At 39.5% G+C, this 13,821-nt stretch overlaps 1 protein-coding gene across 5 annotated transcripts in view; it reads right to left on the reverse strand.

The window, feature by feature from the left end:
* Positions 1-6,573: 6,573 nt before the first annotated feature.
* The window catches only part of CIB2 (calcium and integrin binding family member 2), a 49,645-nt gene continuing 42,397 nt past the window's right edge, over positions 6,574-13,821 (reverse strand). For all 5 annotated transcript variants that reach the window (XM_056572887.1, XM_056572888.1, XM_056572890.1 and 2 more), the window contains 2 exons: positions 9,080-9,275; positions 6,574-7,791 (listed from right to left, as the gene is read on the reverse strand). In XM_056572887.1, the coding sequence (XP_056428862.1) occupies positions 7,770-7,791; positions 9,080-9,275 (218 nt within the window). In that variant the 3' untranslated portion in view covers positions 6,574-7,769. The remainder of the gene's footprint in view (positions 7,792-9,079; positions 9,276-13,821) is intronic.

Below are 13,821 nucleotides of genomic sequence, written 5' to 3' on the forward strand. Positions count from 1 at the left end.
GTAACGTGTGCCAAGTGTAATGTTAATATCTTTAGCCGTTTGAAAGTTTTTGTGGAACATACATACACACACACACACGTTGAGTTTTATATATATGTAGATTACTGATCTGCTATGCTTACTTAGCATTGTTTCTTAGATGCTAATTTTAAAAGGTCACTGTTATTTCAAAGAACTTCTCCTCCCGTAAAATTGCTTATGTTATACCAAAAATACTTCTTACTCCAGAACAGCGCTAAAGTCTTATCCACTAGGTGTCTCCCTTTCCTGACAGTTGTTAAAGCAATCTACAGTAACAGCCTATGACTATGTTGTTACTGTGTTTTAGGTTTCCATTTCACAAGTTTCAATTTCACATTTTATTTTGCTGTATACAATAGCATAGTTTTCTACATTCTTGTATACAGCAAAATAATTTTTTTTTTATAGATTGTAATTAGTTGTAAGTCACTGTTTAAGTATACATCTTTATCCTTCTCAAGAGTATAAAACATATACATTAAGTGTAAACACAAACTCACTGTGAACTTAACCTTAGCAAGATGGATGACAGGATTACAGAAAGTGGAGATGGGTTTAGTAATTGCTCTGTGCTTGAGATTAGAGAAAAAGAAAGAATGTGTAGCTGCATCTATAAGTGTCCAGAGGCTCTGCACTGCCTATGCAGGGTGAAGTAAAGCTTCCCTTTCATCTTAACTGCAGTGCTTAGTGTAACCCTATCCTTACTTTGCTGCTGCAGTTTATTTCTTTTCTGCTGATAGCACCTTGCATTGCCAGTGCATCAGTAACCCCTTTCCCCCCCACATGCCATCTATAGTTTACTGTAATCATAATTCCCCAGTACAGTGCCAGACTGTCCAGTGCTTATTGTAAATATTTCCTTGGTGTCCTGCTGTTTCTTTCAGGTCAGCTCACACAGCCCCATGCAAAAACCCAGTGCATCAATAACCCATTCCCCCTCTACATGCCATTTATAGTATTGTAAAGTATAAATCATCAGCTCAGCACAGTGCCAACCTGTTTAGTGCACTTTCACTAGCACTATGTTATGGCAAAGTAGAAAGGAGTATGTGATGAGATATGCTATGATTGGCTAGAGAAGTAAGATAGGAGGTAGATATGTGTATACAACTAGTAAACAGACAGCTCTGGTCCTTCCCCATGAAACTGAATAAATGAGAAATAGCTTAGCGCCATAGAGTGGACTTTAAGTGGTCAATAACAGCAGTGAGAGCAATAAGATCACCTTGTCACCACTCAGAAGGGTTAAGCTAACAAAATCATAAAGGTTAAAAAAAAAAAAAGAAAGAAAAGAAAAAATATTGAAACAATAGGTACTCTTTAACTAAACTGCAGTCTTTAAAGGGGTACTCCGCCCCTAGACATCTTATCCCCTATCCAAAGGATAGGGGATAAGATGTCAGATCGCCGCAGGGACCCCCGGGATCCCCGCTGCGGCACTGCGCTATCATTACAGCACAGAGCGAGTTCGCTCTGCACGTAATGAGGTGCAATACAGGGGACGGAGCATCGTTACGTCACGGCTACGCCCCTCGTGACGTCACGGCCCGTCCCTTAAATACAAGTCTATGGGAGGGGGCGCGGCGGTCGTCACGCCCCCTGCCATAGACTTGCATTAAGGGGACGGGCCGTGATGTCACGAGGGGCGGAGCCAATACGTCACGCGGCTCCGTCCCCTGTATCGCCCGTCATTACGCACAGAGCGAACTCGCTCTGTGCTGTAATGATAGCGCAGTGCCGCAGCAGCGATCCCGGGGCTCCCCAGCAGCGGCACTGCGGCGATCTGACATCTTATCCCCTATCCTTTGGATAGGGGATAAGATGTCTAGGGGCGGAGTACCCCTTTAAGGTTTAGTTACATTGTTATATATATAACAAAGTCAAAACATAAAGAACAAACGCATCTGTTACTGATTTAATCTTGTAACCACTTTTACATGTTTGACATTAGTCAGCATATTATAGCTGCATAATAACCATCTAGGATTCATGATTAACATTACAGATCCTTAGCTATAGAATTAGAATAAGACTACTAAGTGCAATACAATGTATGTCATCTATGGGTTATCAAGGAATAGAAAAACAGAGCTAATTTCTTTCAAAAAACGCTCACTGTCTGTCTCCATGTTGGGTGTGGTATTACTACTTGACTCTTTTCCCTTCACTGGAAATGAGCTGCAGAACCACACCCAATTGGAGACAGTCAGGGAGCATTTTAAAATAAATTAGCTCTGTTTCGTGGATAACCCCTTTAACCCCTTTAGGACCGGGGGTTTTTCCGTTTTTGCATTTTTGTTTTTTGCTCCTTGCCTTTAAAAAATCATAACTCTTTCAATTTTGCACCTAAAAATCTATATGATTGCTTATTTTTTGCGCCACCAATTCTACTTTGTAATGAAGTCAGTCATTTTGCCCAAAAATCTACGGTGAAATGGAAAAAATAATAATTGATGCGACAAAATTGAAAAAAAAACGCCATTTTGTAACTTTTGGGGGCTTCCGTTTCTACATAGTAAATTTTTCAGTAAAAATGACACCTTATCATTATTCAGTAGGTCCATACGATTAAAATGATACCCTACTTATATAGGTTTGATTTTGTCGTACTTCTGGAAAAAATCATAACTACATGCAGGAAAATGAATACGTTTAAAATTGTCATCTTCTGACCCCTATAACTTTTTTATTTTTCCACGTACAGGGCGGTATGAGGGCTCATTTTTTGTGCCGTGATCTGAAGTTTTTAACGGTACCATTTTTGCATTGATAGGACTTATTGATCGCGTTTTATTCATTTTTAAATGATATAAAAAGTTACCAAAAATGCACTATTTTGGACTTTGGAATTTTTTTGCGCATACGCCATTGACCGAGCGGTTTAATTAACAATATATTTTTATAATTCAGACATTTACGCACGCGGTGATACCATATATGTTTATTTTTATTTACACTGTGTTTTTTTATGGGAAAAGGGGGGTGATTCAAACTTTTAATACTGAAGGGGTTAAATGATATTCATTCACTTTTTTTAAAAACTTTTTTTTGCAGTGTTATAGCTCCCATAGGGACCTATAACACTGCACACAGTGATCTTTATCATTGATCACTGGTTTCTCATAGGAAACCAGTGATCGATGATTCTGCCGCTTGACTGCTCATGCCTGGATCTCAGGCACTGAGCAGGCGATCGGACAGCGAGGAGGCAGGTAAGGACCCTCCTGCTGTCCTGTAAGCTGTTCGGGATGCCACGATTTCGCCGCGGCTATCCCAAACAGCCCACTGAGTTAACCGGCAGCTTTTACTTTCACTTCTACTTTCACTAAAGGGTTAATAGCGCGCGGCGCCGCGATCGGCGCTGCGCGCTATTAGCGGCGGGTCCCGGCTTCACTATGTCGCCGGGCCCGCCGTGATATGATGCGGGGTTACCGTGTAACCCCGCGTTATATCACGGGAGCAGGACCAAGGACGTACCTGTACGTCCTTGGTCCTTAACCCCTTAAGGACACATGACGTACTGGAACGTCATGTGTCCACTCCCGATCTATAACGCGGGGCCACGGCGTGGCCCCGCGTCATAGCGGGTCGGGCCCGGCCTCTAACAACGGCCGGGACCCGTGGCTAATAGCGCGCGGCATTGATCGCTGTGCCGCGCGCTATTAACCCTTTAGACGCGGCGTTCAAAGTTGAACGCCGCGTCTAAAGTGAAACCGAAAGCATCCCGGCTAGCTCAGTGGGCTGTTCGGGATAGCCGCGGTGAAATCGCGGCATCCCGAACAGCTGACAGGACAGCGGGAGGGCCCCTACCTGCCTCCTCGCTGTCCGATCGCCGAATGACTGCTCAGTGCCTGAGATCCAGGCATGAGCAGTCATCCGGCAGAATCGTTGATCACTGGTTTCTTATGAGAAACCAGTGATCAACATAGAAGATCAGTGTGTGCAGTGTTATAGGTCCCTATGGGACCTATAACACTGCAAAAAAAAAGTGAAAAAAAAAAGTGAATAAACATCATTTAACTCCTCCCCTATTAAAAGTTTGAATCACCCCCCTTTTCCAATAAAAAAAAAAACACAGTGTAAATAAAAATAAAAATAAACATATGTGGTATCACCGCGTGCGGAAATGTCCGAATTATAAAAATATATCATTAATTAAACCGCTCGGTCAATGGCGTGCGCGCAAAAAAATTCCAAAGTCCAAAATAGTGCATTTTTGGTCACTTTTTATATCATTTAAAAATGAATAAAAAGTGATCAATAAGTCCTATCAATGCAAAAATGGTACCGTTAAAAACTTCAGATCACGGCGCAAAAAATGAGCCCTCATACCGCCCCATACACGGAAAAATAAAAAAGTTATAGGGGTCAGAAGATGACAATTTTAAACGTATTAATTTTCCTGCATGTAGTTATGATTTTTTCCAGAAGTCCGACAAAATCAAACCTATATAAGTAGGGTATCATTTTAATCGTATGGACCTACAGAATACATATCAGGTGTCATTTTTACCGAAAAATGTACTACGTAGAAACGGAAGCCCCCAAAAGTTACAAAACAGCGTTTTTTTTTTCAATTTTGTCGCACAATGATTTTTTTTCCCGCTTCACCATAGATTTTTGGGCAAAATGACTGACGTCATTACAAAGTAGAATTGGTGGCGCAAAAAATAAGCCATCATATGGATTTTTAGGTGTAAATTTGAAAGAGTTATGATTTTTTAAAGGCAAGGAGCAAAAAACGAAAATGCAAAAACGGAAAAACCTCCGGTCCTTAAGGGGTTAAGGGGTTAAAGTCATTTCTGTTGCAGATTTTTGGGGCGGACCCATGCATAATTTATCATACGTGTGATAAATAATGGGCAAAACTAATTGACTTCACAGCACCATTTCTCACTGTGTAAAGCAGATTTCTAGAGCAGCACTGAAGGTGGTCTATGTTTACAGGTTTTTTTCAACCACTGTGTTGTAAGTTTGCATATTCTCTTTTTTAAATTGCAAATAATAAATTGATTACTACTGCATGTAAAGTGACCTACATAGACAAGCCTCCAGAAATCACTTAAATTGTAAGTTTAAAAAAAAAATGAGACCAATAACAAGTAAAAAGATTCATAAATCTCCCCTAATATATCTGAGATTATACAGCTGTCAGTAGAGCACCTATAATCTTCTATAGTGTTTTACAGGCAGTGGTGATAGCCAAATAGGTTGTTCAGTAACACAGTGGAAGCTACTCCCAAGACTTTGATACATACAGTATAAATGCATAATGATTAATTCACATGAATGCAAAATAGAGTATAAGTGGTGACAAGATTCAACTTACAGCATATATTTGCTTTTTAAACATCTTTTCATTTTGGCTTTGTTATATATAAATAAAAGTAAAAGGCTATGTACACCTTTGAAAAGAATTCTGTGTTCTTAACTTAAAAAAAAATAAAATAAAGAACAAGAACAAAACACTTTTTTCATAGGTCTTTATGTAAGAAAATGTTTAGTTTGTGTTGTATTCTATTATAAGTGAAGTCCATCAGAGAAGCAATTCTCTATTCTTTGGCTGGTTTTACACAGCAGTATTTTGCAACAATGTTTGTAGGCCAAAATTAGAAATGGAACCTACCGAGAAAAAAAAGCTGTGTTTTGGACACACTGGGGGAGATTTATCAAAATCTGTGCGAAGGAAAAGTTGCCCAGTTGCCTATAGCAACCAATCAGATCACTTCTTTTATTTTGCAGAGGCCTTGTTAAAAATGAAAGAAGCGATCTGATTGGATCTGGACAGGTTTTGATAAATCTCCCCCACTGGTTTTATCTTACAAATATTGATGCCAAACAATGTTCCAAATACTGCCATGTGAAACTGGGATTTCTCTTCTCTCCTAAACTAACTTCTAAGCCGAATTATAACCAGATCACAGGTCAACTTTGATATAGTCATAAATCACTTAAAAGTTCCTTCAGGAGAGGAAAGAAGGCTGATAAGAAGCTGAACAGAATTGTTGTCACACAAAGTCCTTTTATATACCATAATAAGTACAAAGCAATAATGTAAAATGTTTTTCAAAGGAGTTCATAGCCTTTAAGTTTTAATAATTATAGCAGGTGGAAAATAGGCCCTATTGTAGCCATTGGCAGAATGTATAGAATATAATCAAATATCAACCGACCAGTTGTTTGGGCCAACAATGCGTTTTTGACTACTTAGCCCTGTAGCACCTTTAATTTTAAATCCCTTAAGGACAATGGGGGAGATTTATCAAAACCTGTGTAGAGGAAGAGTGGTGCAGTTGCCCATAGCAACCAATCAGATTGCTCCTTTCATTTTTCACAGGCCTCTTTAAAAATGAAAGAAGCAATCTGATTGGTTGCTATGGGCAACTGCACTGCTCTTCCTCTACACAGGTTTTGATAAATCTCCCCAATGGGCGTAAGTTTACATCCAATGCCCACTCCTGTTATATGAAGCATGCTCAGATCTAATGGCGGATAACTCCTTTAACAATTCTTCCGGATAAAACAAATAATAAATAAAAAGAGCAACAACCATTGACTGTGCAGCAATTTTTTCTTTACTCAGAGCAGAATTCATATTTCATGTATTTAAGTGAATAAGATTCTTTTCAGAACAAAGAAAACAAATGTATCCATTGTTTGAAATGCACGGAAACTCACAATGGTTATAAAAGGCACCATGTTAACTTCGGGAGAATCTTTAATACCTCTATGTACATCTCCCACATCCAGCAATGCCCATTTAAAGTCTATTGATTTGTCACTGTAGAGGATTCCTCATTTTGTGTCTTCCAATTTCATAGACTGCATGGATTAGAACAGCTGTCCTTGCTTTCAGGCTAGCCCTTACATTTGTCCTTTCTTTTATCGTAGTCAGTGTGAAGCTCCATGAATACTACAATTGAGAGCAAGTTCATTTAAAGAAATGAGGTCATCTGTAGATATCCATTCACTGGGTTTTCATCCTCAGACACAAGATATGACACAGAAAATTGTTGTTGAAAACACAAATGAGTCATAATGGTATGCAACATTGCTTTGCAATGCATATACGTGACTACAATAAGCCACCGTATGTCCACAGGATTTACAAAATATTATATTTGTTTATTTAGCCCCATTATACCTTTGTATATGGTAAATTCTGTTATTAGATCTCCCACTACTTTTCTGTACCAAGACTTTCTTTAAAAGTATACCTCTATCCATATGTTCCTGAGACATCTTGAATGCCATCCAAAGACAGTTCAAAGTGGCATTCTGTTCTAAGCTACGGCACAGTCCTTTTCTCCACTAGGTATAAGCCCTTTGTATTCCATGTTGTTCAGATGTACATATTTAGACTAATAGGAATAAGGAACAGTTATGTAAAAAACAAAAATAAGTGAAATAATGTTAAACAGGTGGATGGTTTAAGCAATACTTTGTGCAGTTCTATATGTACATGTATGTGTTAAGGCCCTGCAAAGTGAGCTTTTATCCTTTATTCTGGAGGACATTCTGTACAAAATCCTTTTTTTTTTGCTTTGACAATAACAAAAGTTTCAAAATACAAAAATGCAGGCAAATTCATCATTCAATTTTTAGGAATCCTGAACTTCCTGTTGTGACGTTGGCTTTCTTTGTAAAGTCAGCCATGATATTTTTTTGCAGTTCGGAGAGGCTGGGTCCTGTGGATGCCTGAGATCCAATTGTATTCAAACCAGTGATTTGATTTAATCACAGCATGTTCATATTCTTATATGAAAGGTACTAGAAGAAAAAGAAAGTGGTTAACAAGATAGCCGCAATATGAAGTGTGAATACAAATAAAGTTAGTCACATTAAAAAGACAAGGAAAGCAATATATACAATCATTGACAAAAAATGCACCAAGGAGTTGTTGGACTCCAGTGATTCTATGGGGGATATTTATCAAAGCTGTCTATGTCCCGCATCAATATAGACCAAACTACAGAGTGTTAGGCTGGTCTATTGTGCGCCTAATTTATCAAAAGGCGCACGGCTCTTGATAAATTCTGCGCACGGACTTCAGGATCTATGCTTTAGACTGTATTTAAACCTGCTCCAGCATGGTCTGACATTTCAGAATGGAAAGGAGGCCCTAGTAACCTTATGGGCCTCTAGCATGGATATAAGATGAGATATGGTTGGGCTTGGAGGCATACGGGTTCTGTATGGTATCCTGCAAAAGATTTACCTACAGATGTTGAAACTGGGCCTGTAGATCCTGTACACTCATAGGCTGATTAAGCTAACTTGCCATAAATACTCCATACTGGTGATAAATCTGGTGACCCGGCAAGCCAAGGAAGTGTTGCAATCTGGGGGAGACATTCCTGGGAAAACCTTGCTGCGTGTGGGCGGGCTTTATCCCGAAAAATGCCAGTTGGAAGCCCTGCCATGAAAGGCAACACATGTGACCACAGAATGTCCTGCATATATAAGTATATAAGTTGTTGGGGTTCCGCATATAACTTCTAGGGGTGCCCAACTGTTGTATGTGATGACTCCCCAGAATTCTGGTAACCCTTTAGGTGATAATCCACCAAATAATATAGGCTAGACATGCCTTAATACAAAGGTATGATTTCCTAGAAGCATTGCTTGGTAACCATATAGCAACACTGAGGGGGAGATTTATCAAAACCTGTGCAAAGGAAAAGTTGCTGAGTTGCCCATAGCAACCAATCAGAGTGCTTATTCATTTTTCACAGGCCTCTTCAAAAATGAAAGAAGCGATATGATTGGTTGCTATGGACAACACAACAACTTTTTCTCTGGACAGGTTTTGATAAATCTCCCCCAGAGTGCCTAAGGGTTGTAAAATGGACTCAATGTTCTACCACACAGGGTCTGTGTATGTGACCTTGAAGTTTGCTACTGCTGATAGAATAACTATAGAAAAAAAAACTCACTTTGGCAAATATTTGATTTTCTCTACTTCCTTTCTATGCATCAGGATAAGATTTAGATCACTAAGATGCAGATATATGTAACTTCACATATGTATTATTCTTGTTAACAAAGATTTGATTACCTGAGAAAATCTGGTGCTTTAGAGATCATATTTTCAAAGTCTGCAAATGCCAGTTTTCCATCACCATCCATATCTGCCTCCTCAATAACCTTCTCACAAACCAGTGTCACCTCTTCCTCCTCTAGTTCTTCTCGAGTCAGCTTATTAAGAGTTTTCTCCAGATCTGATTTACATATAAAGTTATCTGTGTTGAAATCTATGCAAAAAAGGAAAAGTAATAACACAGCAGATAAAGAATAATACAAAGCTTGTAAATGTATAATAAAATATGGGTGTATACATTGTTAAGAAAATACAGCTTTTTAAAATGAATAATATAAATATTGATATTGATACTGTACTCAGTGTTAGTCACTGATAGAAATATGACAATTCCCAAGTACAATGTCTCATACTTTTTCCCTTTCAATCATTTCTAGCATTGTGTTCCTTTCTAGCAATACCATAGGATCTTTTATGTGCCACTAAGTAGTATCCATTCTAGTAACACTTATGCTAGGTTTCCATTTGTTTAAAAAAAAATATATTTTTTTACACCTAAAATAATGCCAGCAAAAACACCAGAAAAACTGTCACAGCTTTTTCCTGCATCTTGGCAGTTTTTCTGGCATTTTTTCTGGTGTGGAAACAGCCAAATTTGTCCCCTGTGGCAGTCTTTTCACTGTCTTCAGGTACCACTCTGTGGGTCGGATGCTGAGCGCCCGGTCCACAGAGTGTAAAGAGATGAGGAGTGATGTACAGCATAACTACTCACCTCTGCCGGCCGTATAGTATACAGGAGCCGGGAATCCCGTCACCAGACTGACAGGACTCCTTGCTCCTATAGCCCCTTTGGGCGGTGTACACTATATACAGCCATCTATAGATAGCTGTATAAAGTGTATACAGAAGAGGAGATTCCCTTACCTCCCTTGCTACCTGTCCCTGCCAGGTCCGTGTAGCTCTGCCCCGAGTAATGACGTAATCAGGGGGCGGAGCTACAGACGGGAGGCAGAGTGGTAAGTATGAGGCTCTGTTCACATTGTATATTTTGTCTAATATGAACCGACCATTCTGCCAGTGTCTTCCCAGACAGGGAGACTCCAGATGTTGCTAAACTACAACTCTCAGCATGCCCAGACAGCCGAAGGCTGTCTGGCCATGCTGGGAGTTGTAGTTTTTCAACAATTGGAGGCTCTTTGTTTGAGAAGACATTGCATTTTGGGTGCTCTCCCCCGCGGAAAGCACCAAAAATGTCCTAACCCATTTTTTGTGCTTCTTTTTTCTTCTCGTTTCAGATCTGTGTATGCCAAGGATTGCAGCGGATTCGGTGGATTACTGCGATGAACTAGATTTTTTTTCTTTCAATAAAATGGCTAACGAGGGCTGTGGAAGAGTGTTTTTAAAAATATTATTTTTTTAATGTGTCGTGTTTAAAAAAAAAAAAAAAAAGAATTTTCAGGCTTAGTAGTGGAAGTCGTCTTTTAGATGGAATCCATTACTAAGCCGGGGCTTAGCATTAGCCCCAAAAACAGCTAGCGCCAAATTATTACCCCAGTACCCACCGCCATAGGGGTGACAGGAAGAGCCGGTACCAACAGGCCCAGAGCATCAAAAATGGCTCTCCTGGGCCTAGGTGGTAACAGGCTCACATTATTTAGGCTGGGGAGGGCCAGTAACAATGGTCCTCACCCACCCTGGTAACATTAGGCTGTTGCTGCTTCGTAGGTATCTGGCATAAATAAATTAAAAAATAAAAACTCATAGGGTTCCCCGTATTTTTATTCTCAGCCAGATACCAACCAAGCAGCAACAGCCTGACATTACCAGGGTGGGCAAGGACCATTGTTATTGGCCCATCCCAGCCTAAATAACACCAGCCTGTTACTGTCTAGGGCCAAGAGCACCATTTTTGATGCTCCGGGCCTGTTTTCAGTCCCATAGGCACCCCTGTGGCGGTGGGTACTGGGGTAACAATTGGGGGTTAGCGCTAGCTGTTTTTGGGGCTAACACTAAGCTCTTGCTTAGTAATGGATTCCGTCTGCAAGACGACTTCCACTACTAAGCCTGAAAATTCAATTTAAAAAAAAAACACCGGAAGCACCGTGATAGGACTAATGATATGAATAATAAACATTCACAGTAATAATATACAGTATTGCTCAATCTAACAAGTGCTGCAGGTCCACAAAGAGCATACTACTATGAAGCTATATATACAGACACTCTGCTCCCTGCTGGGAGTTGTAGTACCTTTACTAATAGTTTTTACTATTAATGCAGGTACTACAGCACCCAGCATGGAGCTGAGTGTGCTCCATGTTGGGAGCAGTACCTGCAGTTAAGGAAAGATCACAGCGAGTGTCACTTCTGACACCGGCTGTGATCCTTCTGTATAATGTATAGATGCGGGCCGCTCTTCTATGGTCCCCTGCACTGCTGTATATATACACCTATTCTTATTTCCCACAGAGAGTTGTGATTGGCTAGAACCATCCGGCCAATCATAGCTCTCTGCGGGAAATATGAATAGGTGTATATATATATATATATATATATATATATATATATACACACACACACACACACACAAGATACCAACAGAGCAGCACATCCAAAAAGATAAATAAGTAAAAGTGGTGCCAGCAGCAATATAGCCCGGTCCAGACAGTCACACATCCAAAATAGTAATCCGCGGCACTCCAGGAGTAAGGTGCAAAATAAAAGTGCTTTATTCCATACTAATACAGAGCAACGTTTCAGCTGCCATGCAGCCTTTCTCAAGCATCATAGTAGTGACAAACAGGAAGTATATAAAGGTGTACAAGTGATTAAAACATTATGAGTATGCAATCAAATCACTAAGGCATACATAAAGTGTACAACATAGTAAGATACAGGGTCATACCACCACTGTAATTTAAGACAAGCAGTGAGCAGTGTATTAAAAATAGAAAATGCAGATCAAAGGCTGCAGAACATTATAAAGATCGCCAAAGTGCATTAACAATCATAATTAATAAACATGTGCAAAATTTTAAATGACAATCAAGTGGGCGGAACATGACGGCTGCACTCACCCTGTATCCATATAAGGGAAACGCCATGATAACTAGTTCATATCCCGGAGCGTGTGGCGTGTTGGTAGATGGAGACGCCAGGTCACATGACCTGTTTCGCCATCACACGTCACATCTGGTGCTAAAGTAAACAAATCTGGTTGTCATGCAGGGAGTCGGGCAGGCCGATGATTCCGGAAGCGGGGCCGGTCATGTGATAATCACATGACTCAGTCTCGCTCCGTTTGCATCTTTCTGTCCTATATTCTCCTTTCTGCGCTGCCGCGCTGATCAGGGGAACATCTCTGTTGATGAGTGCAACAAGCGCTGTGTGACCATCACCCTTAGCAACACATAGTTATAAATAAAAGAGTATAAAAAATGCAGAGAAAATTATTAGGAATGATAAGTGGTGAATAAAAAGGGAAAATTAATAGTAAAAAGTAAAAAAAAATAATATAATAATAAAAATAAATAGAAAATAGAAAATAAAAAAAATAAAAAAAATGTGGAAAAGTAAATATAAAAAAATAAATATAAATAAAAAATAATAAATAATGATAAAGAAAAAATAATTAAATGAAATAGAAATAATACTATGTTGCACAGTATCTGTTCTGTTATTACACTGTGGCACATCCTTTCCTCTCATATATAATATACACGACAGTGCAGGGGACCATAGAAGAGCAGCCGGCAGCCCGCCCACATTTATACATTATACAGGAGGATCGCAACGTGTGTCAGAAGTAACACCCGGGGTGATCTGTCGATTAGTACATGTACTACTACTCCCATCACGGAACAGTGTGTTCCATGCTGGGAGTAGTAGTACTACCTAAAAAATGTAAAAAACGAAAAAAATTTGAAAAAAGTTAACACACACTTTATTCAACACATTATCAATAAAAAGTTTAACAAATTAATTATAACAAATATATTTTTACATTTAAATGGCCGCTTTCCCTGCCTGCCCACATAAATTGATCCGTTTTAAAATTAATAAACATTTTGTTATTAAAAAGAAAAATTTAGTTCAATACAATTTTTTCCATCACTACTGTATCTTTTTTTTATTTTTATGGTACTCTATGAAATTATATTAAAAAATCACGTTTTTGGATCGCTAAAGTCCAAAAAAGAATAAAAAATGCCTGCAAAAATGCTAAAGTTAAAACTCACATGGCGTTTTTCTTGGTGTTTTTTTCACTCCCATAGACGAAAATGCCAAGATTTTCCTTAAAAAAACGCCAAAGTCGCAATAAGAGGTCATTTTTGAAAAAATGCCAAGGAGCCAAAAATAGCTGAAAAACACCGAAAGGATAAAAAAAACGGCAAACTGAAAAACGCCAAGTGGATAAGGCATTTTTCAGTTCCCTATTGACTTGCAGCTAACATCTGGCGGCTGCATTTGTTCCCCAAAAAAAACGCCTTGCGGCAGAATGGGCATTTTTATTGGCGTTTTTGAAAAAAAAACAACAACAAGTGAAAACCTAGCCTTACGGTACGTTCACACGAGCAGATCCCCAGCGATTATTACACTGTGGATCCGCCGTTGAAGGATCGCTGTATGCTGCCTTTACAGGTGCCTCCACCGCTATGAGCAGTCACACTGCGATGTACGAGTCGCCGCACGCATGCGCAGTATACTAGCACATCGCGGCTGCTCCCGTGCTAGCTCAGGGAGCAGGGAGAGCGGCCGCA

The sequence above is a fragment of the Hyla sarda genome, chromosome 4 (genome assembly GCF_029499605.1).
Source record: "Hyla sarda isolate aHylSar1 chromosome 4, aHylSar1.hap1, whole genome shotgun sequence".
NCBI lineage: Eukaryota > Metazoa > Chordata > Amphibia > Anura > Hylidae > Hyla > Hyla sarda.